At 48.6% G+C, this 23,361-nt stretch overlaps 1 protein-coding gene across 1 annotated transcript in view; it reads right to left on the bottom strand.

Annotated features, from left to right (window-relative positions):
- CTNNBL1 (catenin beta like 1) overlaps window positions 1-23,361 on the bottom strand; it is an 85,922-nt gene that overhangs the window by 59,332 nt on the left and 3,229 nt on the right. The window contains exons 2-4 of the mRNA XM_060277412.2: window positions 10,488-10,673; window positions 9,864-9,970; window positions 5,692-5,833 (exon numbers count right to left, since the gene is read on the bottom strand). Coding sequence (XP_060133395.1) covers window positions 5,692-5,833; window positions 9,864-9,970; window positions 10,488-10,673 — 435 coding nt within the window. The remainder of the gene's footprint in view (window positions 1-5,691; window positions 5,834-9,863; window positions 9,971-10,487; window positions 10,674-23,361) is intronic.

Genomic DNA, 23,361 nt, shown 5'->3' on the forward strand with positions numbered 1-23,361 from the left:
GGCAAGGCTGCTTGCAGCAGCAATGGAGGCACCCCTTTCCCGCTGTGCACACACAGCCACTGCAACCGCAACAACAACAGGATCCCTTGCAAAACGGGATTCTGGTAATTAAGTTAATCAGTAGCCTACGTGGCAACTGCTTTATTTGGTGGTGTATGTTTTGACATGCTTTTTATTCATTGCCTGCGATTGCTTTTGTTATATTTTTGTAATTAGGCAAATCTTTTCATGTCGTAAGCTGCCTCAAACAGGGTTTTAACGATGGAAAGGCGGCATACAAATCAAAGGTGCTGGCGATGATTAAAGGAGTGCTGTCAAGGGCGACACCTGGCTAGGAAGTGGAGCTGGGGAGCCTGGGATTGCATCTGAAAGTGGTCATCAGCCAATTTAGATTTATCTTTTTAGCTGTGGCTTGGAAGCAATGGCTGAACATTTTGGTTGTGGCTAGAGTTTATCTGCAACCCCACCTGGCCCTCTCATTTCTTTGACTCCCCCTTTTCTCAGGAGGCAGCCCAGATTCTCTGCAAGGCCCATGACACCTATGGCTCTACGCAACACCACTCGGCTGCTCCTGGGGCTACGACCTCACCTGCCCTAGACTTGATAGCCCCATTTATCTTCAACACCAGCCCATGGAGCAGCAGGGGACCGAGGCACCAGGACCCATGCTTGAATTAGCTGACAGCAAGCTAGACCATTTGGGTATCCCTGCAGCCCCCCAGGGCATGTCACACATGCAGAGTAGAATCACAGAATTTAGTATGGACAGCAGCCCTATTTTTATTGACAAGGAAGCGAGGTGATCTGACAGCCAAGGCATCCTACAAAATTCACAGCTTCTGGGGCCAACCCATTCCTGTTTCCCTGTTGTTTGCTATCTTACATGGGAATACTTTCAAAAACTTTGTGGGAAGGTCCACAGAAAACAGCACACTTCAAAAATCCAATCTGTGGATGTCATGCTGCCATTGCGAACTTGAAAGCCAGCAGACTCCTAATGCGGCTGCCATGCTCAACTGGGCCAGGATGCTGTTGCCCACAAAAACTTCTGGTTTCTTGTTCCCAAACCTGTAACTCAGGGATTATGTAACAGATAGATCCTTTAAGCCAAAGTGCAGCTCCGTCAGAAACATTCCCACTCATTAGGCCTACTTGGCTATTCTCTGGCACGCGGCAATCAATCCTGACCTATTCTCTGCACGTCACAAAAGGCAACCCACATTTCGAGGTGTCCTACATAGAGGCCTCCTGAAGTAACTTCCTAGGGCAGCAGAGAAAGCGCACTGCCTTCATCTCATGCTCCTCCTTTCCCTCCTTCTGGAATGCATAGTTGGAACTCCAAGGCCAGGCTCCCCAACATAACGCAGCATCAGAATTGTTGCTTCTTCGTAGAACAGGCACCCCCAAACTTCGGCCCTCCAGATGTTTTGGACTACAATTCCCATCATCCCTGACCACTGGTCCTCTTAGCTAGGGATCATGGGAGTTGTAGGCCAAAACATCTGGAGGGCCACCATTTGGGGATGCCTGCCATAGAAGACTGAAGCTGCTTGCAGCAGAAAGAAAATGCCCGCTGAATGCCAAGCCCACAAAGCCTATTTCATGAATGTTGAAAACTTTCTCTGGCCCACCAGGAAAGAGGAGATGTGGCTGTTATTCATTAGATTAGTTGTTACTGCTCTTGTTGTTGTTGTTGATGTTGTCCCTCTACAATGGGGTCCAAGAGAGGGCTTTGTTGTTGTTTAATCGTTTAGTCGTGTCCGACTCTTCGTGACCCCATGGACCATAGCACGCCAGGCACTCCTGTCTTGCACTGCCTCCCGCAGTTTGGTCAAACTCATGTTCGTAGCTTTGAGAACACTGTCCAACCATCTCGTCCTCTGTCGTCCCCTTCTCCTAGTACCCTCCATCTTTCCCAACATCAGGGTCTTTTCCAGCGAGCCTTCTCTTCTCATGAGGTGGCCAAAGTCTTGGAGCCTCAGCTTCAGGATCTGTCCTTCCAGTGAGCATCTGTCCCTCCAGTGAGGAATCTAATGTTATTCATTAGATTCATTGTTTCTGTTGTTGTTGGCCCTCTACAATGGGGTCCCACAGAAGGCTTCAACTATGTAAAAGTACAATGTAAATCAGTTAAATCAATTAGGTGTCAGAAGCAAATTTGTGAGGAGTTTAGAGGCTGCCACAGAGAACACCCTGGATGTGCTTTCTGGGGCAGAGGGAGGCAGAAATTCCAAGACAAAAGGTGTGATAGAAATGCAATAAACAAATAAAATATATTATATGCATAAATAAGCTGGAGTGATGGCTCTGCCAACAGCCTCCCAGCCCACTCAAAGGTCCCACTGGGATCACCAGGAGGGTTCTACGATCAAATCAACAGCATACCAAACATGCAAGTCATGGGTTTATGTGTGTATCCTGAAACTTGTTCCATAATGTAACAAACTCTCTTCCACTCTTGCACACCTCCCTCACTTTTGTTAAGACAAGCATCTGAAAGCTGGCTTTCTAGTGAATGGGGGCAAGTACGAGGGGAGAAGGGATATTTAGCTTGCAGTCCTTATCTGGGTGGATCAGAGAGTGCGGCTTAGTGTCAAGATTTATCAAGGTGCGGGCTTAACTTATCATTGTAAACTGCGGCCCTTGAGGGATGCAGCAGGATAAATATCTCTGTGCACAGCTCTGCAGGTAGAGAATCAAGAAGAAGCTGAAGTCCCTGTGCCGTTAATTCATCTTGGAAAGGCCAAAGGGGGAGAAAAGGAGGGGATAAGGAAAGCAGGATTTGTCTCTGTCAGCCATGCCTCAGCTTGGCTACACACACACACACACACACAGAGAGAGAGAGAGCTCTCTTCTGCATTCCAGTTGCCATCGCTGCAAAATAAAATTTCCAGCTCACACAAGGCCTGTTTCAAGTCTGCAATCCCTCTCCACTAAGAGGCAGCTTTTTCAGAATCAACTTGCTGCAGATGTTGCCAGCTGGGCTGAAGAGGTCTGGAGAAGGAAGCAGCTTCTCTTCCCAGGAGGCTCTCAGCCTTTGCTAATTTAAGCCACCACCTGAGCATTACCGCTTCCTCGCATCCCTGGCTCTGGTTCAGCAGAGGAGCTGCCTTGTCCACAAATTAATTTTATCGCTGGGGATTTTATCCACCTCGCCTCTCCGTCCTCCTCCTGCCAAAGCACCAACCTTAAATCAAGTGTGAAGAGCCAGCTCAGTTTAGCACTCCTTTAGTGGCGGGGGGGGGGGGGAGAGGCCTTCAAAACATCTCTCTGGTCTCGCTTTACACAAAGGCGCATTTGCCCAGGTACGTCTCTTCAAATGATCCTTGCATTCTCCTTTCTGCTAAAAAGCAGCATTTCAAGTCTAAGGATTCGGTTTGCCCTCTACTGCTTTGCATTCCAACATTTCAGAGAAGCTCCAGCAGCTCTTGGCAACTGCGCCTTCCCCAGGGGGGCTGCAGGTCACCAGCCGAGCCTCTGCCCCCAATCTAAATGACAGATACAGGATGACCCCACTTTGTTCAATGCAGGGATGAGCGATGGATATTCTGACAAGTCGTCAGCAGTGGCCGTCACTCCCAGGCGTTAGCTTCTCAGGGCTGGAGAGACACAACACTCTGCATTCCTTCCTCTTAAAGGTCACTGCAAGCAAGACCACCAAGTCCCAGCCAAACCCCCCACTCTTGGTGTTTCCCCCCGAGAATGACAAATCCATGCTGACCTTTGGGTACAAAATGCCACTCTCAAGCTGCCCATCTCTGGCCAAAGCTTTGCACTGCCACGAACTAAGGTGACAGGTAGGTAGCCGTGTTGGTCTGAGTCGAAGCAAAATAAAAAAATTCCTTCAGTAGCACCTTAAAGACCAACTAAGTTTTTATTTTGGTATGAGCTTTCGTGTGCATGCACACTTCTTCAGATACACTTGAAACAGAAGTCAGACCCTTATGTATATACAGAGGGTGGGTGGTGGGTGGGAATGGGTGATGGGCTGGTGGGAGTGGTAAACCTGTAGATGGCTGTTAACGACTGATGATGACTGCAATTGGTCCTGCGGGGGAAAAGCAAGGGCTGAGGTGCTAAAGAAAGCTTGATCATGCATAATGAGATAAGAATCCAATGTCTTTGTTCATCCCAGGTGGCCTGAAATTTTTCTGTAATAAAACAGCTGCTTTGAGATCTTGTATAGAATATCCTGGGAGATTGAAGTGTTCTCCTACTGGTTTCTCTGTCTTGTGGTTCCTGATGTCAGATTTATGTCCATTTATCCACTAAGGTGACAGAGATGGCTAGGCACAGCAGGCCTTTCCTGCTTTCCTGCACTCATTGGGCTTTAAGACTCATCGTTGTTTTGGTAACCTGCTCTTCCTGCAACTGGAGCACAGGGTGGCTAACGTAAACTGAATCAAGTGAAGCAGCACAACAGTAAGACACAATTAAAACCACAAACCCACAAGTCTGAACAGAGTGCAACTGACACAAACATCTCTAGCGCCACCGAAAAAGCATTTTCCTCCAAAATCCGTAAGTCTGGACAAATAAAGATGTATTTAGCCTTTACCTACACGTTTATCCTGTGGGGTGATTTGATGTTATTGTTAAGCAACGGGGAAAGGGGAGTTCTTTGAGCACAGGCACCACCACCAAGAATGCCCCGTCTCCTGTGACTGGCCTACTCGCCACTCTAGCCAGCGGGACCAAAGACAATTGACTTCGCAATTTTTCCACTCCAGACCAGGGAGAAGATGAGCAGCGGGGTTTGATCTACAGAACTTTGTTCTCTGTAGAGGTAAGCAAGCAGCAAAAAGCCTAATACAGAATCCCATTAAACCCAGGAGCAAAAAGTTTGTATTGCTCTGAATGCCAGGTGAGAAACAGTCACAGGCTGGAAAGCTGCAGTTCATGGGAAATGCTTTCCACAAAAGCACATACATTTTCACGGAGGAATCTGGTCTGTACCTTTTGGACACACACTGCCCAACTTGCGATTAAAACATTCCCACTGCAACAGGGTCATCCTTAAATGATTCAGGACTTTGGAAAATCCTTATAAACAAGGTGTGTGTGTGTGTGTGTGTTTAGCCTGCCTGCTCATTTGCAGTCATTTTGCCACGGTACTTCTGTGTCTAGCAGACCAAGCTCTAAAACAGGTATGCTTTCATTTGGTGTGGGATGGGGGGGTAAGTACTTCTGGTGAGGGACACACCGTTCTCCTTCTGGGGTCCTTTGTCCACCTTTGGTCCCCGCCTTGCACTCAACTCTCTCCCGTGGCTCCTAGTAGCTGCCAGCATGTGTCTGCACCTTCTGGGAAACACTGTGCTCTCTCCAGCCTTGAACTACTATTCCCAGTCTCACCTGCACGTGCGTACAGGTCTCCGTAGACGTGGTCTGCTTTTACTTCTGTTGCTTTTCCCAAACTGGGTTCCTCCCCTGCCAAGACTGACCTCTGCAACATCAATCCCATCAGCGCAGCTCACGCCCCCTCTAGCCCAAGGCCCTCCTGCTGGCTTTGAAGCCGAGTGACAATGCCACAGTGTGCTGCTCTAAGCATGCATGCCTGGCTTCAGACTCTCACAAAAATCCCAACTGTGCTGTGAGTGGTAATATACAGAGAGGGGCAGCGGCAAGAAACCAGAACTGCGGGGGGGGGGGGGTACTGATGGCGGAGTCTGGCTCATCCACCACAGAAAGGATATCGGTGTTGTCGTGGCCAAGCAGTCCAAGGAGGGAGTGCACGGCGTTGAGCTCCACCAGCAGGTGGTACAGGTCCGGCATGGTCGCGATGACGTGCATCTCCTGGATGATGTCGTTGAGATCCAGCTCAGACTCCATGAACCTGCAGGAGGAAGCAGGGCAACGTTCAGCAGGGCCACCAAAGGTCCACGCTCCATCTCACTGGCCATAGGAAGCCCCAAAGCAAAGAAGGAAGCAGGAAGGGGCTGAGGGGAGGCCGACCCATTGTGCATCTAGTCCAGTTTCATCTTCGTCCCAAACACCTTCTGCCAGGCCCATTGCCCCATCTCTCACCCAACCACAATCCTTAGAAACACTTACTCAACCCTTTTTTTTCTCTTACTGTACATATCAGAACCCTCCTTGTACCTTATCTGGAATTGTTTTTTTCACTCTAGCATTTAGCTGTTATGTTACTCCTTAACTGGCTCTTACTAGTTTTGTGGCCGGACCCTACTCTTGCACATTAGAACTTGGCAGATATCTGGTGCTTTTCTCCTCCCTGTTCCACCTTTCCCCTTCTGCAGCTTCCTTGCTTTCCTTGTCTCCCTCTCAACCTTCACCCATTTTCCTGACCCTTGCCTTCCTTCATTTCTCCAGACCTTACCCTGCTCAGACTTACATTCTAGACTGTAAGCAGCTGAATGGTGCTCTCACCGAGGCAGTGACAAGTGGAGCCAGACGTATGCCGGGCGCCCCCACTGCCACCATCTCGCCTGCAGGAGTTCCCTTCCTATCAAGGCCAAAGACACCCCCCCCCAAATCCCAAACCCAGTAGATCCTGTTTATGCAGACCCTGGCATTCTCCCCCCCCCCCACTCCACCCCCACAGCCACCAGAATGCCTCGTGGGCTCTTCTGTGTTCCAGCAATCCCCAAAATTTAATTTATAACTCTGTCATTTAGAAGAGAAAGCATGCAAGAAGGATCCAGGCATTTTGTGAAATTGAAAGCTACAGGACTGTGGCGAAGACCTGATCAGCCAAAACTGCGCACATCAGCATAACTGCCCATATCAGGGCGCCAGGTGCCAGGGCGCTGAACAGAGAACACTGGTGCTACTGCTGCTGACGACAGCGGCGGCGGCGACGACTGATCAGTAAGCTACATGCAGTGCATGTTCTATTAACTTCAATTGGAAAGTAAAGGAGACAGGGCACAGAACTTCTCAAAGGCCATTTCAATATTGCAAAAAGCAGAGTTTGGAGGAAGATTTTGCTGGGTTTTCATTTTGCTGGGACCTAGAAAAAATGTTATGTTGTTCTTTCACAAGACTGCATACTTAGAGCTGTAAAAACACCCACCAAAAATGATGGTACATATTCAGCTCATCCTGAGCATTCCTAAGAGAGTGGCTTCAGATACCATGGGGTTGGGAACTGGCAATCCGAATGGCTCAGCCCAGCTCTTTTGTGTGGATGCTGGCAGGTCCAACCCTTTGGGCTATTATGATATTGATCCGCAGGAGATGTTTGTGCACAAACAAGAGAAAGGGCCCTCCTCTCACTGCATGTCTTCAGAACTGCCTTCTACCACAGACAGGACAGCGAAGTCCAAGCCTGCTATTTTGGGGACACTGACACCCTTGCATAAAAGGTAAAGGGACCCCTGACCATTAGGTCCAGTCGTGACTGACTCTGGGGTTGCGGCGCTCATCTAGCTCTACTGGCTGAGGGAGCAGGCGTACAGCTTCTGGGTCATGTGGCCAGCATGACTAAGCCGTTTCTGGCGAACCAGAGCAGCGCACAGAAATGCCGTTTACCTTCCTGCAGGAGCGGTACCTATTTATCTACTTGCATTTTGACGTGCTTTCGAACTGCTAGGTTGGCAGGAGCTGGGACCAAGCAACGGGAGCTCACCCTGTCACGGGGATTCGAACCGCCGACCTTCTGATCAGCAAGCCCTAGGCTCAGTGGTTTAACCCACAGCATCACCTGCGTCCTTTGCATAGTGTCCGCCTTGCATAGTGTCCAGTTAAAATGTGATTATTTTTCCATGTAGTATTTCAACAACATTTTAAAAAAACAAAAACAGAAAAAACCCCATCAATCTTCCCTGTGTGCTTTGGTGCCATTATACTCGCCAAACAAAAAGTGCTGTTTGAAATTCAGCAAGTAAGGCTTGCAAGCACACCGCTGGCAGAGACTAAATTTGAACCAGATACATTATTGTGATTCTGCCCACGAAGCAAAGGGGGGTTTCGTTTTGTTTTTCCACACTGCCTTTAACTCGCCCACTGGGACCCTATCAATTCAGTCCAAGGCGTTCTGCTAAGCAGCTTTTTCTCCACACTTGAAGGAAACTCTGCCCTCCAGAAAGGCTCAGGGTGCCCTGGGGGATCCGGCATGGATCGACTGCTTGCAATTCACCAGCTGGGAGGAACAGCCGAAGCAGGGAGCGGCAGCTCAGCCTCAGCGCCCCCTGCCGCCGCCTGAGTGCTCTCGGGGGACACAAACACGGCCTGATGGGCCGCGAGAGATTTTCACTGGGCTCTGGAACTAAGAAAGAGCAAGTGGCAGCAGAGGCTAAGCAGGGTAGCAGACGGCCAAGATAACCGGCAGGGCTGATGAACGGTGACAGCAGCTGTGGGAACGGAGAGCTAGCGATGCAAGAGCCCCGAAGAAGGGAAAACAGCTCTTGGTCCAAAAGAAACTGCCACTCAAAAAGGTCTCCAGCAGAGCATCAAAACCTATTCCTGCCACATGCACCCCGCCCAACATGGAGAGCTCCTCCTTCCTTCACCCCAAAGCTCCCTGGGTGCAGCGTCCAATGGCTTTCATGAGCTAATAGTCAGTTGCAGCTGGAAGTGCCGTTCAGGCAACCTGGAAAGTCCTGAGTACATTCTTTAAAAATGACAGGAACCTGGTGCAGGTGAACACCTGGCAGGCAGCAAAAGTCACCCTCAGCTGAGCTTACGAGGAGTGTAGCAGGCTTGGCAGAGGCTGGAGTGGAGATGCGGGATGCAAAAAGACATGGACCCTGGAGCACAGGAGATGCTGGGGCATCTAAGGGGTAGGTAAGAGACCAAGCTGCATATCAGGAAATCCCGGATTCAAATCTCACCTCTGCTAGGTCACTAGGTAGGTGGGCTTGGGGAAACAGCTCTTGCAGCCTCAGTTTCCCCCTCTCCCATCCTTAATATGGGGGTGATAATAATTGACTTGCCATTTAAGGTTGTTTTAGGATTACAAGAAGATATTGAAGTAGGCAAAGATATTTGAACGCTCAGAAACACTACATAAATTCTTTAAAGGGGAAATAAAAGAATAATTGACTGAGAGGAGATGGACAGAGAGAAAACTGAGCTGTAAGCAAGCATGAGCTCAAAAGCATTCCAGGAGGAATAAGGAGCAAGCTTGTTTTCGGTACCCAATCCACTGGATTCAAATGGCATACAGGAAAGGGGATTCCAACTAAACCTTAGGAAGAAATTCCTGATGGCAAGAGCTGTTCCAACAGTGGAACGGACTCCCTCGGAAGGTGGTGGGCTCTCCTTCCTTGGAGGTTGTACAGCCATCTGCCTAACTACCAATACTTCAAAATAAAGCCATAATGTTTTGCCCTGATGCTCAGCCGGTTTCTGTACTAGCTCATGCCACCTTCTGCCTTATATGGCTTTCTTAAATGCTACTTGAGCTTCAGTGAAGCCCCTCCTGCTACTTTCAAACGCTGTTTCTGAGCTATATCTGGCATGATGAGAATGTAAAGCAAAGCGCATCCCTCTGGTCAGGTCTGTTTTCTTGACACCAAGCGACAGCAGGGCAGAGCCTCGCTGTACAGATTTGCACAGAATAACAGCTTGCCAGATCATGTGCAAGAACAGAAGCTGACCTATCGAATTCACAAGCCACTGGATCCGCGTGAAATTGCTGAGAGCATTGTTTCTGAACCAAGGAGCTGCCTGACTTTGAAGGCTTATTTCCAAAGTATAAAGAGGTCTCAGTTTAAAGCCTGTGACTGCCCAGCTCTCATTCTGCAAAATAGGTTTCTCTGCATTAAAAAGCAACGAAGATTTATCCACCAGCTGAAGTCTCTCTCGGCCGGACCTTTTGTTAACAGGGAACTCGAGTTAGTAACCTGAGCATGTTGGATGAAGCAAAAAAAGAAAAAAAGCCAAATCATTACAAGACTTACTTCTCTGGGTTATCAGGGAACTTGATCCGGAGTTCCTGGTTCTTGTAAGACCTCTTCTCAAAAGTCAGGATCATCTTCTTCACGGAGCTTTCGTCCAGAGGTTCCTCCTGGCCAAACACACAAATTAACGCATTGTACGAGTCTGTGTGATTTCCTTGGCTCTCACAACCCAACTGCTGTGAACTGGTTCTAAGTTGTGCAGTCTCCCCACCCCCACCCTTACACAGAAGCAAGCTTGCTAAATGTCTTTCCATAGCTGCCAAGTTATCCCTTTTTTTAAGGGATTTTCCCTTATGCTGAATAGGCTTCCTCGCGAGAAAAGGGAAAACTTGGCAGCTATGTGTCTTTCCTCAACCCCCAAGCCTTGTTCTGTCCACATATGCACAAAGCACTGTTCAACCAAAGAGGAAATTCAGCATCCGCGAAAACAGTTGGTATTTACGAAGCTGAAAACTGAAGGGCACAAATTCCTGCATTGGGTTTCCTTCCAACTCTACAATTCTACAAAATGATCCCTCTCCGCTATCATGGAAATTCATCCCATGCTGCTGCAGACCACAAACCATTGTACACTGAATTCAAGAGAGGCAGAGGTGCAGCACAGCCCCCTCGTGAGAAAAGTACCTCTTCCTCTTCCTCCTCGCCCTTCTCAATGATATGAAGGACCTTCTTCCTCTCGTCCTCTGTCTCCTCCATCACAGGTGCCTCCTCTTCCCGGTGACGGCCACGCTCCCGCGCACCACCCTGCTTGTGCCGCACTTTGAGGTCATCTTCCTCATCTTCACGAGGCCGTTTTGTCCCTCTGTTTGGCTGCGGACAGGGAAATATATATATATATAATGATCCAAGAGACCCCACCTCCACCCCTTTCCCTCACACAGGCAAAAGTAATAGAAACAAATGGTTATTTCTTTTAAGGGTTGCTCTTGACACATTGGCACGCTTTCTAAAGTCCAGATACATACGAGAGTTCCTTCCTCTAGTAAGCAGGCACCCAGATTTCTTAATGTTTACTTAATGTTTAAATGTACAGTATTTATATATTGCTGCAATGTCATCACAATCAATTTTAGAAATGTATGTGAACATTTGTAGAAGTAATTTAAAAAGTAACCAACAAAAGCACCCGTTGCAGTTCCATACAGGTAGAGGTGGGAATTGCTGGGACTGGAGAATCAAATGGAACTGACACACAAAAGTCGAGTTGCCTGGGCAATCCAGCTACAAAGGCTGAGGCTGCTGAACAGGCCAGAGACCATGTTTGCTGTGAGCCTCACAGGACCTCCTGGCTCACGGTGCCCAGAGACTCTTGGGGTGGGGTTTCATTCAGGGGTTTTTGGTTGGGGTCAAGATTTAATTTTGGAGATGCTTACCCTTTGCTGCTATTGGTACTGATTTCTTGCATCTCTATTGTTAGGCCTTAACATGACATGTGGAGATTGTGTCTTTTTACTGAGCGCTTATTGAGCGCTTATTTTACTTACTGCTTATGATTACTTCCGTTATATTTTTGTAATTATGGTTTTTTTCACATCGAGTATGGTTTAACTATGGAAAGGCAGTGCACAAACAAACAAGGATGATGATGATGATGATGATGATGATGATATGCTGATCCCACTCTCTCCTGCACTCTCACATGAGCTGCCCTTCCACTAGACCAAGGGTAGGCAACCTGAGGCCCGGGGGCCGGATGCGGCCCAATCGCCTTCTCAATCCGGCCCGCGGACGGTCCAGGAATCAGCGTGTTTTCACATGAGTAGAATGTGTCCTTTTATTTAAAATGCATCTCTGGGTTATTTGTGGGGCATAGGAATTTGTTGATTATTTCCCCCCCAAAATATAGTCCAGCCCCCCACAAGGTCTGAGGGACAGTGGACCGGCCCCCTGCCGGGGGCAGGGATTGGCATGAAGCAGAGCAGATCAAGGCACATACATTGCAGCTGCAGGGGGGGGACACCCCACATTCAGTCCCGGAAACCACAGCTGTTTGGAAGTGAGGGGAAGCACTGCTTGCAACCCAGCACTGCCTTCATGATTAGAGACGCTCTTGGCCTACAAGGAAAACAGACACGGTTCAGTTTACGGTGCCCAAAAAGGAGATGTGCCAAGACTGGAGGGGCACATTAGTCTAGAGCAGTGTTTCTCAACCAGTGTGCCTCCAGATGTTTTGGGACTACAACTCCCATCATCCCTAGCTAGCAAGACCAGTGGTCAGGAATGATGGGAGTTGTAGTCCCAAAACATCTGGAGGCACACTGGTTGAGAAACACTGGTCTAGAGGGGAAGGAAGAGTCCAGCTGGAGAGCAAAAGGTCCTGTGGGAGGGAGGAGGGGCTTAGCAGCAAAAATAGGAAGGTGTAGGAAAGGGCAAGCAAGCACCGCCTGCTGCCAGCTAAACGCCTCTCTTCCCCTGCATGCAAACAGAAGTCTGGAAATATGCACTTAATGGGAGCAACATGTAATTCCGCCCTCATTCAGCTCCACTTAAGGGGCGAAGAAACATTCTGGCAGGAAAAATGCCCCGCTAAGTTCGGTTTCCTTGAGAAGGAACGTCTCTCGCACCCAGCTTGAAATTGCAAGTTTAAAGTTCTGAAATGGCTACAAGCATTTGCTTTCGACTCTGCCTATCAAGGCAGCGTGCAATCTAAGGCTGCCGGTTCTTGTTTTTCTCCCTCCATTTTTTTTTAATTAAAAAGCAATGAGACTGCAGCCGTAATGAGGGGCTAGGGGAGCACACAGTTTGGTTGGACACAAAGTAATGTACCATAGAAGAGGGCTACATCACCAGAACAATTGCTAAATTAAAACTCCACTACAAAGCCAACTCCATTTCCTCTGAGCCTGCAATCGATGTCATTATCGGCAGTTACGATCTGCTTCGACCTCAATTGGGGAAGGCAGGGGGAGAAATCTCCTCTAATATGCAGTAACGGAGTCATTAGGATAAATTATGAAAGTGCCTCGAGTGTAATTATTAACGCTGCCAACCCACTGGCACCCAAACGTCACTGGATTCCTAGACAAAAACTACCATGTCCAGATCCCAAGGCGCATGGGAGGAGTCTTCCACTTCCAAGAACTCTACGACAACCTTCCCCAACCTGGTGCCCTCCAGATGTTTTGACCTACAACTACCATCAGACTCCGCATCATACGGCCGTGCATGTTGGGAGTGATGTGGGTGGCGGTGCAATCTGAAACTTCTGAAGGGCACCAGGTCAAGGAAGGATCAAATGATCATCAACAGGAAGCCAAACCATGTCAAAGTAAAACAGCCATCAATACTGCAACAGGGAGATGAGTGATCAGGTCACCAAAACTGTCTCAAAGAACAAACCTTCCATATTCAAGGGCAATACACCTCTGAATGCCAGGGAATGTTGGGGAGAAACAGGGGGGGAAAGATGCTATTTCTCTGTGCTGCCCCCCCCTGGGCCTCCCAGAAGCACCCGGCTGGTTGCTATGAGAGATCATGGGGAGGGGGGGAGAACAGACTCTGGAATCCTCCTTTTAATATTCTTAAAAAGAGGAGGAAGAGAGCTTTCATCCTGAGCATCACAGGTTGAGGTTCTTCTGGAAACCCCTTTAACAGACTGTTTCTAGCTCCCCCCAAAAGAAGTTCCGCACATTTCTAATTAATAAACTTTTAAAGCACCCAGCAGGCTATTAGAGACGGGCAATTCTGTGAGAGCCTGGGACAGCCACCCAATTTTTCAGCTGGGGAGGGGGTGTCCAGGAAAGGGTTGTGCTCTCCTAGACACAGCACCAACGCAGAACATATCTATACATACTGTGGCATTTCAATGGCTTTTTGAAAAAGCAAGCTCTTTGAAAGCCTCACAAATGCTTCTTTGGGTGATCTGCTGCAGCTGCAACTTGCAGCAGGTGACCAGGCGGGGGCCTGTTGACAGCACTGGCTCCCCAAATCAGTTCTTTTCGGAGAAGGCCGTCTTCCCTAGCTCCTTCCAGTAGAAGAGAGAATGGAGGAGCTTAGCTCTAGCGACTGCCAGCCCTTCATCAGCAACTTGCTGTGATTAGAAATGGAGGATAAGAAGTTTGGGGGGGGGGGAGAGAAGGATCTGGAAATGAATTAATAAAGTCTGCTTAATAAAAGCAAAGTGCCTGCTTTGCATGGTGCAAAAGCAAAATAACCTTGTTACCGTGGAGCTCAGAAATCATTTGTTAAAAGAAAGGTGAAATGAATCTTTGTAAGTGAAAGGGCTCCCTTTGTGCGTGGATCTCCGCCTGTTGAATATAGCTGGAAAGAGCCATCAAGAAGAACTACCTATTAGCTGTCAATTTAGAGAGACTTCAGGAAGCGAGCCTCAAATCTCCAGCGATATCTTTCCAACCTCTTAATCTTTTTTCTAACACCTGTGTTAAGCCAGCCTGCTTTCAATCCTGCTTTTCTCTAGTGCATCTCAAAAGCAATAAGCAGTGTCAGGTAGAGCAAGAGCTAAACACATCCCCCCCCTTTCGTTTTAGGAAATTAAGCTGCCTTGCAGAAGAAAATTCATGGGCATTTCTAAAGGGTACATTCATACTAGCTAACAAGTGAGCACAGAGAAAAGAAATTGCATGCATTGCATACAGCTCTGCATGGAGCGACTAGGATTCTCACCGCCATAAACGCCAAAGGGACGAACCTGCCCATTCTCCAGAATGAGGGCAGGCTGGCGGAAAGAGTGTGGGCCAAAAGCCTCAAGGTGCCCCGGGGCCTGCAATGGCTCCCCACTGCCCCATGAGCACAATTCAAGATAATAATATTTAGCTATATAAATAAATCTGCATAGACTGCCATTTTCATAAAAAATACAGCAAAATGGTATAAAATAGGAGTGTGCTGCTCAGCATTTTCCAGAAGGCTTATTCTGGAACTGATGTGATTTCCGCATTGCAAGGGCTTGGACTAGATGACCCTTTGGGGTACCTTCCAACTCTACAATTCTATGGTTCTGTGCTTTTAAATAAAGTTCCATCAGGCACTGCTCATTTCCTCTTAACCACCCCACCCCCACCCCAATTGTTGCTTTTAGACCATTTTATTGACTTTTTTTAATGATTGCTTTGCTGATAGGCAGTGTAATAGAGTATAAAATGCATAATCCTGACCAGACCAGACCAGACCAGACCGGTTGCAAATTCTACTAATCTGGGGAAAGAGACACAAACTATTTGGAAGGGGGTTGTACTTATTCTGAACGAACAAATACACGGCTCGAGGGTACTCCTGGATCCAGGATTAACTTTAGATGCGGAGATGGTATAAGCAGCTAGGAGCCCCTTCAGCCGGCTCCTACAGAAGGAAGATCTGGCCTCGCCTGCCCCTGTACTACCGTAGTTGTACCCTGGACAAAGCATTACAATGCCCTTTACAAGCATTACAAGGGCCTTCTGGCGGTTCCCTCGTTGCGAGAAGCCATTGCAGGGAACTAGGCAGAGGGCCTTCTTGGTGGTGGCACCTGCCCTGTGGAACGCCCTCTCAACAGATGTCAAAGAGGAAAACAACTACCAGACTTTTAGAAGACATCTGAAGGCAGCCCTGTTCAGGGAGGCTTTTAATGTTTAATATATTATTGTGTTTTATTCTTCTGTTGGAAGCCACCCAGAGTGGCTGCGGAGACCCAGCCAGATGACCGACTCTTCGTGACGCCAGGCACTCCTGTCTTGCACTGCCTCCCGCAGTTTGGTCAAACTCATGTTCGTAGCTTCGAGAACACTGTCCAACCATCTTGTCCTCTGTCGTCCCCTTCTCGGGGTATAAATAATAAATTATTATTATTATTTTTATTATTATTATTAGTGGGGCAGATTGGAAATGGCAGCTAGTCCAAGATGCAGCTCCGCCAGGATGCTGGCCAGGCCATTTCGCAATGAGGGTTCTCCACTTTGACTCACTGCGTTTACTGTGGCAACTGTTCCACTGTCTTCTGGCAAGCCCAGCAAGCCCAAACTTTCTGACAAACCTTGGAGCTACAGGAAAAGGTGAGAAGGTCAGCTGAAAAAAGTGGTCCCTCATTACGCCATCTTCCCATTTGTTCCATTTTGGAAAGCAACGCAAGGAAGAATAACAAGGGAGCAAATGCAGAGGGAGCAAACTGCCACAGAGAAGCAGGAGCAGCCACCTTTGGTCCACCCAGCACCACTGCTTGGAAGTTCTGCTTTGGCCATCTGGGCCATAATGGAGGCAATAAGCAGACTGGCAGAGCAGCAGCACCAGAATTCCTACAGACCAGACACTCCACATCAACGTCTGTCAAGACAGCTTTTCCTGTTGCATCAGGAGACATGAGAGAGCAGACAAGCATCCACTTTGCGGAATGTGAAACACATTAAAGAACCAGGCGACTCTCAAGATCTCCCTGCCTGGCATTTTGCAGGAAGCTGAAGGGGTGTGTGTGAGTATGTGTGCTCCATTCTTGTTTTATTTGCCAAGACAGCAAAAAGAGAGCTTTTGACAGCAGCTCTCTCAACAAATGCCTTCGGCTGCAAGAGCCACCGGATCCTATTCCAGCACCGCTCACTTCCAGTGGGGGCAAAAACACACACTTGCAGTTGGCCTTTTTACAGGTTAGGAGGGTGAGCCTCAACTAAGCTGAATGTTTCTCAGAGTCACTATATAACCCACAGACTATAACCCAGGCATCCCCAAACTTGGGCCCTCCAGATGTTTTGGACTACAATTCCCATCTTCCCTGACTACTGGTCCTGTTAGCTAGGGATCCTGGGAGCTGTAGGCCAAAACATCTGGAGGGCTGCAGTTTGGGGGTTCCTGCTATAACCGTTCATGGAAGCCCACAGCTGATGGAAATGTTAAAAAAAAAAGTTGGTGTTTAGGAAATGGCCTAGACCACTGCTGCCAGGATGAACACAGACAATAGGAAATTAAAATACAGAGCAGATCTATGGGTTCCTGATATACTAAAGTAGGAACTGCAACAAAATATTGCCACTAATAATCCTGCAGGACACTATCAGCTGTAACTCTGTCAGGGTCTCAAGCTGGTTAGTTCACACTGGTCCCCCGTTGTCCATTTTTATCTTCTAGCCAGTACTCAATGTCCTGTGGCTTCTGCAGGACTCTCCCAAGGAATCCCACTAGAAAATGGCCTCTCAACTGTGGGAAACACGGGAAGGCTGTGAGGGAAGGGGCTTGCAAGTAGGCTGAGCCTTGTCAAACAGGCTGCCCCGGCATCTAGTGGGTTCGCTACAGGTAGATTTATAGCCTGTTGCCTACCAGAGCAATCTCAATCGCTTTTGCACCGGTGGCAGCAGCGGCAGCAGCAGCAGCGGCAGGCAGAGCCCACAATCCATCCTTGTCTTGCCTCTCTCAGCTGTCCTCAAGCATCACGCAGGCATTCTGTTCCAAGGCCCAAAAGTGGCAACTGGGAATCGACTGACTGCAGCAGCACAAATCAGCTTTTGGCAATCGTGACAATTGCTTTCCCCTCTGCTCTCCCGAGATGGATTGGAAGAGGAACCCTTGGAAATAGCTGGACTTGGCTGCGACCCCTTAATTACCCGAAGTAATCAGAAACCAGACACATGGGGTATGGGCACAGCCTTTCTGGGCAAAACAGCAGCAATATTTAATCATCAGTTTAGGCCATCTGCAACTGTTTTGCTGCGCTGTGTAAAAGTTTATGGGTTCCTGAGCTCTTTGCAAACCGACAGGTGCTGTACTCAGTGCAATTGTTGCAGGCGGGGCCCTCCTTCCCTCCCTCCCCTGACCAAATGTTTGGTGCCAAATTAAGAGGCACGGTGCCCAGCATCGCCCAAGCCAAACCTGGCACGAAGGCAGAGCCACTATTTGATGGAGCACAACATAGATTAAATGTTTAGAGAAGAGAAATCCAGGACAATCAAAATGGGAAAGCAATTAGTCAAGCTGGATCAGAAAAGGGGGGGAGCCGTGTTCCTAAGGACCTCTGCAACACAATCACGAAAGGCCAAGGGAGCTGTCCAAATGGCACTTCTGCACAACCACCAATCCATTTCCGTGTTGGGACCAAAAGCCTTGCCTGGAGCAAGCACATTACACCTGGAAGCAAACTCTCCAAGCCTCTGCACCAGAATTAACTGGCCTCAGACTGGGAACACAGTAATACAAAGCTGGCTTCCATTTAATCGGGCTACTGGCAATGTCAGCAAAACCACGCATGGCTCCTCCCCTGACCCACACCTGGTGCCAACAAATAGCTCACTGCCAGCTACAGACAGTGGTGCAGACACAGCATTCTGTCCTCGGGTCCAGAGAGTGCAAACAAATCTCCATCTTCTCCCTTGACTCCATGGAATAAAGATCATAAGCACACTCAATGCAGGCAAACATTGCCTCAAGCTCGGAAAAACAGAGGAAACAAGGGCATGCACGCCATTAACTGCCACTTTAAGATAATGTGTTCAACAATTGCCTCAACACAGATAGCCCAGAGTCTTTGTTTCCAAAGAACTCTTTCAATGGCATCGGAAGTCCATGGAGGCGGGGCTGCGGGATCCCCACTTGGAGGTCTGGGCTCAAACTGATTTATGTGACTCAACCCTCCAGGGGGCCTTGCCATCCAAATGCAAGACAAACAGCAGCAGCAGCAGCATCCGAAAGGCATGCATACATAAAAACTCTGTTTTCTATTGTACCCCACTTCAAAAACAATTGTTCCACTAAACAAATAAATGACCACGAATCTTACCAGAAGGGGGAGAATCCAAACCTTAGACCAGTGGTCCTCAAACTTTTTTCTCTGGGCCACACTTTCAGAACAAAAATTTGCCTACGCCACACCGAATTTTTTATTGGTAAGAAATGCATTGGAAAACGCAACTAGGATTGTCCTCGGTATCACTTGATGCTCTTGCTCTCATTTTGAAAAGGCACCTATCTATATTCTGCAAAATAATAATAATATTTTAATACTATACTGTACTATACTACACTGAGATGTGTAAATGTTTGGTTGTCCTGGAATCTCCCTGCCCCCCATGCCTTCCTCTGCTGCCACACCCTTTGAGAACCTCTGCCTTCTTAGACCTTCTTCCTTCAGGCGTGTTTTTACACCTCCCTGGAATCATCAAATATCTTGCGGAGTCTGGTACGAAGAAGGTGGCCGCAAGCCTCCCTACTCACAGCCTCAGCTTCCGTAATCCCCACAGGTCATGCATGGCAGCAGCACCAAGTGGGAGTGAACAGGATTCATCCTCAGAAGGGATAACAGGCAAGTAAACCAAGCCTCACACAACTCCCTGGGGGATGAATGACAGCGTTCTGATGTGATGGGGCCATTTCATTGAAAGCGGCTGGCAGGTGGGTCAGCCAAGCGCAGGCCAATGCCTGAGGGGGTCTGAGAAGCGGGAGGGAGAGGAAAATGGGCAGAGGCTGACTCCTAAGTAATACCCAGACTCTGCTTTGAAAACAGGCAAACAAATAAGGAAATGAATGTTTATTTCCCCCAACCTTGCTTGCAGAAGCCTCATCTCACGGGGAAATGTGAAGCTTGGTGTGGGGGGGAAATAAGGGGGGAAATGTTGCAGGGATTTGAAATATGCCTGAATAGATGCAGGCCCCCCTCTCCTTTCACTGCGGGAGCCTTTCATTTCTAAAACCGGGAAGAAAAAATATGAGCAAAATCAATCTTCTTTTCCAGACGAGCTGTTGAAACAAGCGGAGCTCGATGAAATACAGCACAGCATTACATTTTCTAATGTCTTCTGTGCCACATGCAAATTGCATCAAAAATACTTAGAATTAAATAAGAGGGTAATAAATAATAACGAAACCCATGAAAACTGGAGAAACAACGACAGGAGAAAAATGAATGTTTTCACTTGGGATTAGAAGCAAGATGAAGAATTTGTACAACGTGAGGGATGTACAGGAGTCAGATTGGGGACGCCGAGATGTTGGGGAGAGGGAATTATATCAAGAACCTGTGAAGATCCAAACACTGGACAGGGGGAGAAAGGATGGTGGCAAAGATCAGCCAGAGAAAGGCAACTCAGAAATGTTTCTAGGAAATCCAAAGTATACTCACAAGTGAAGCTGCCAGGAATTGAGAAGTGTCCTTGCAGTTCCTAGAGGGAAACCCCAAAGCATCCTTTGCCTACCTGGCGCCACCCAGATGTTTTGAACTAACACTGCTGTCGGTCCCAGCCAGTGTGGCCACAGAATGCTGGAACTGGTGAGAGCTGCAGCCCAAAACATCAGGAAGGTGCCAGGGCTTTTCGGCTGAAGTAGTTGGGCATGTTTAGCCTGGAGAGGAGAAGACTGAGAGGTGGAATGAACCCCATCTTCAAATATCTCAAGGGCTGTTGCATGAAAGATGGAGCAAGTTTGTTTTCTCCTGCTTTGAAGGGTAGGGGTCGAACCAAGAGATTCAAGTTACAAGAAAGGAAACTGGACTAAACATCAGGAAGAATTTTATGATAGTTAAGAGCTGTTAGACAGTGGAATGGACTCTCTTGGAAGGTGATCGACTCTCCTTCATTGAAGGTTTTTAAAGAGATGCTGGGTGGCCATCTGCCAGGGAATCTTTAGGTGTGATCCTGCATTGCACGGGGTTGGACTAGAGTCACTAGACAATCCTTTGGGGTCTCCTCCAACTGTACAACTCTATGATTCTGAAGCAAAGACGGTATTGCCCCCAACAAGCCTATGCAAAAGGAACCACACAGGGTGAGCACTTCCCATTATACTCTAAAAGCATACTCACACCCATCTACTCCCAGCCGCTGCCACTGCTGTGAAGAAGATAAAGCATCTTCACGAGTGTGATTGCGGCCGAAACAACAGCAAGGTTACCAACAGAAGCTGCTCCCAAGACATCTCCAACTGCTAGACTCTGAGGAAATCAATCTAGCTGAACCTCCCTTAAATGAGAATGTCCCTCTGTAATGACTCCGGCTAATGCCTTAACTGCTTTTTGGCTTCCCACTGAATTGTCAGATGAAGAATAGGCTTGTTGGAGCATGAAACTCTGGGCCCTGCGCAAATAAATGGATCAGAACACTGTTATAAAAACATCAGTCAAATTTAGCGAGTCTGCATTCGGCTGCCCTTGCGGGGTTATTCTGGCAAGGGGAGGGAAAACCAACAGTTGGCCACAGCTTCCTAGAAAACTATCCCTGAGCAATAGAACAGGTTGCCCAGGATGCCAGCCAGCAAAAAAAATCACACCATGGGGCAGTTGTTGGCCTGCTGCCCGTCAATGGAGCCATTTCCCCAAAAGGCTCTTTAAAATGCTTTTCACATTTTTGTGGGTATCACGACGATAAGCACTGCTCATATTTGCACCCTTTTAATGCCACCAGCTCTAGAGTTGAAAAGGCTACAGCAGAAGGCAGACTACGGATTGCCACAGAAGAAAGGGCGTCACTAAGACCCTATCGATTAACGGGAACAGAAAGCACCAACCCACTGCCACGTTTCTAGAGGATATCACATGCACAGCCAACCTTTCTGATAACTGTTCTCACATTTCAAACACCCATGCAGGCGGCCTGGAAATAAATTCCATTTGCCACATGAAGAGAGCTCAGTGAAATGCACTTAAGATACAGATTTTAGTTCCACAAATGCCTCATCAAGGGTGGTAGTGAAGTGACACACAGAGGAAATCATTATAAAGGCATGGCTATAATGCAAAGGGGTGTGGAACACTGGGGGCAGGGGGGGGGGAGATGTCCAGATGCCGCTGAACTAGGACTCCCAACGTCCTGTCATGCTGGGACTTGGAATCCAAAAACATCTAGAGGGCTCCAGGTTCCCCATCCCAGATATAACAGGGCTGCATTTTTAGAACTGGGGAAGGAAGGGAATAATTGTTGTTGTTGTTTAATCGTGACCGACTCTTCGTGACGCCAGGCACTCCTGTCTTCCACTGCCTCCCGCAGTTTGGTCAGACTCATGTTCGTAGCATTGAGAACACTGTCCAACCATCTTGTCCTCTGTCGTCCCCTTCTCCTAGTGCCCTCAATCTTTCCCAACATCAGGGTCTTTTCCAGGGCAACTTAATTTGCTTGACATCATAAGTGTTATTCCCATTACAGACTGGACACCGAGATGATCAGATTGGTCAAGGCCACACAACAGGGGGACAACAACTTTTCAGCAAAACAGCATGTGATCTAAGAGTCGTAAGACAGAGTCCCTTCCAACTACAGGGCCCCCAGGAGCTATTCCTCATCATCCTCAAGGTGCAACGACTGGGATCAGGCGTCATTTTCTGGGCACCTCCCAAAGAACTTTTCCTCTAGGGGCTGCTCAGGCTGGCAGAGCAGAAATGCTAGGCCCCCTGGGTACTGCAGCAAAGAGAGCTTTTAGAAGGGGGGGCTGGAGGCAACTTAAGATTCGGTAACAGAGCTTCCTCTTTCGCAGCACAAGCAGCTGCTCCCCACAGCCTGAAAAGTGTTGGGCCCAATACAAAAAAAAGGGCAGACAGCTGCTCTGGATTTAATTGCTCTGTTAGAAGAGATTAGATGGATTTCATTCTTTTATATAAGTTGCCTTGGGACTACTGAATCAACTCAGCTGCCTTAGTTGTGGGTGAGGGGACCACTTTGGAGCGGTTCTAATTGCATTTGGATGAAAGTGGTGCTTGTGGGGGGGTGTGTGTTCCAATATGGAATTCTACAGCAGCTGATCATACTCCCCAAGCCACTTAACATCTATATCAGGGGTCCCCAGACTTACCGGCGTTTGGGCCGGTTCCCACCGTGCCGATCGCACGGCGGGCCGGAGGACGGGGGCAGCGCGCGCCTGTGCGGGCCGGCGGGTGGGGGAGTGCGCGCCCGTGCGCATGCGCACGGGCGCTTACTGGCGCGGCGGCGCGCTTCCAGGGTGGAAAAAGCGCCGAAAATCCATTGTGCGCATGCGTATGGGCCTCCCCCAACCCGGAAGTGCACCAGAAATGACCTCTTCCGGGTCGGGAGAGGCCCATACGCATGCGCACAAAGGTTTTTCGGCGCTTTTTTCCCGACCCGGAAGAGCGCTGCCGCGCTGCGTGCCATAAGAGCGAGCGGCAGTGGCGGGCGTCGTCGCGGGCCGGATTGGCAGGCCATTTGGGCCGCATCCGGCCCCCAGGCCGTAGTCTGGGGACCCCTGATCTATATGAAACGGCTAAGTAGGGTCACCTGAATATTTGTTTTGCAATGTCATCAATATGCTGATGACACACAGCACTATTTCTCCTTTGTATCTCCACAGGTCTGGCAGTGGAAGTGGCGATCAGGGTCTGGCTTTGGCAGTGGGCTGCCCAAGAGCCGATAAACTGCAGCTAAATCCAAGCCAGGCTGTGGGTGGACAGGAGCCAACCTGTTCTGGATAGTGCTGCACTCCATGGATCCCAAGAAAGACAAAATGCTGCAGGCTCAGCTGTTCCCAAATGTTATGGGCCTTGCGGCAGCATAAAGCAAAGATAGAGAACCTCTGCAGGTGGTCCTTGTGAGAAGAGGAAGGGAGAGTCCCTAAAACTCACCTAGCAGGGACCCAGGTGGGGGAAGAA

This window comes from Zootoca vivipara, chromosome 7 (genome assembly GCF_965207765.1).
Source record: "Zootoca vivipara chromosome 7, rZooViv2.hap1.1, whole genome shotgun sequence".
NCBI lineage: Eukaryota > Metazoa > Chordata > Lepidosauria > Squamata > Lacertidae > Zootoca > Zootoca vivipara.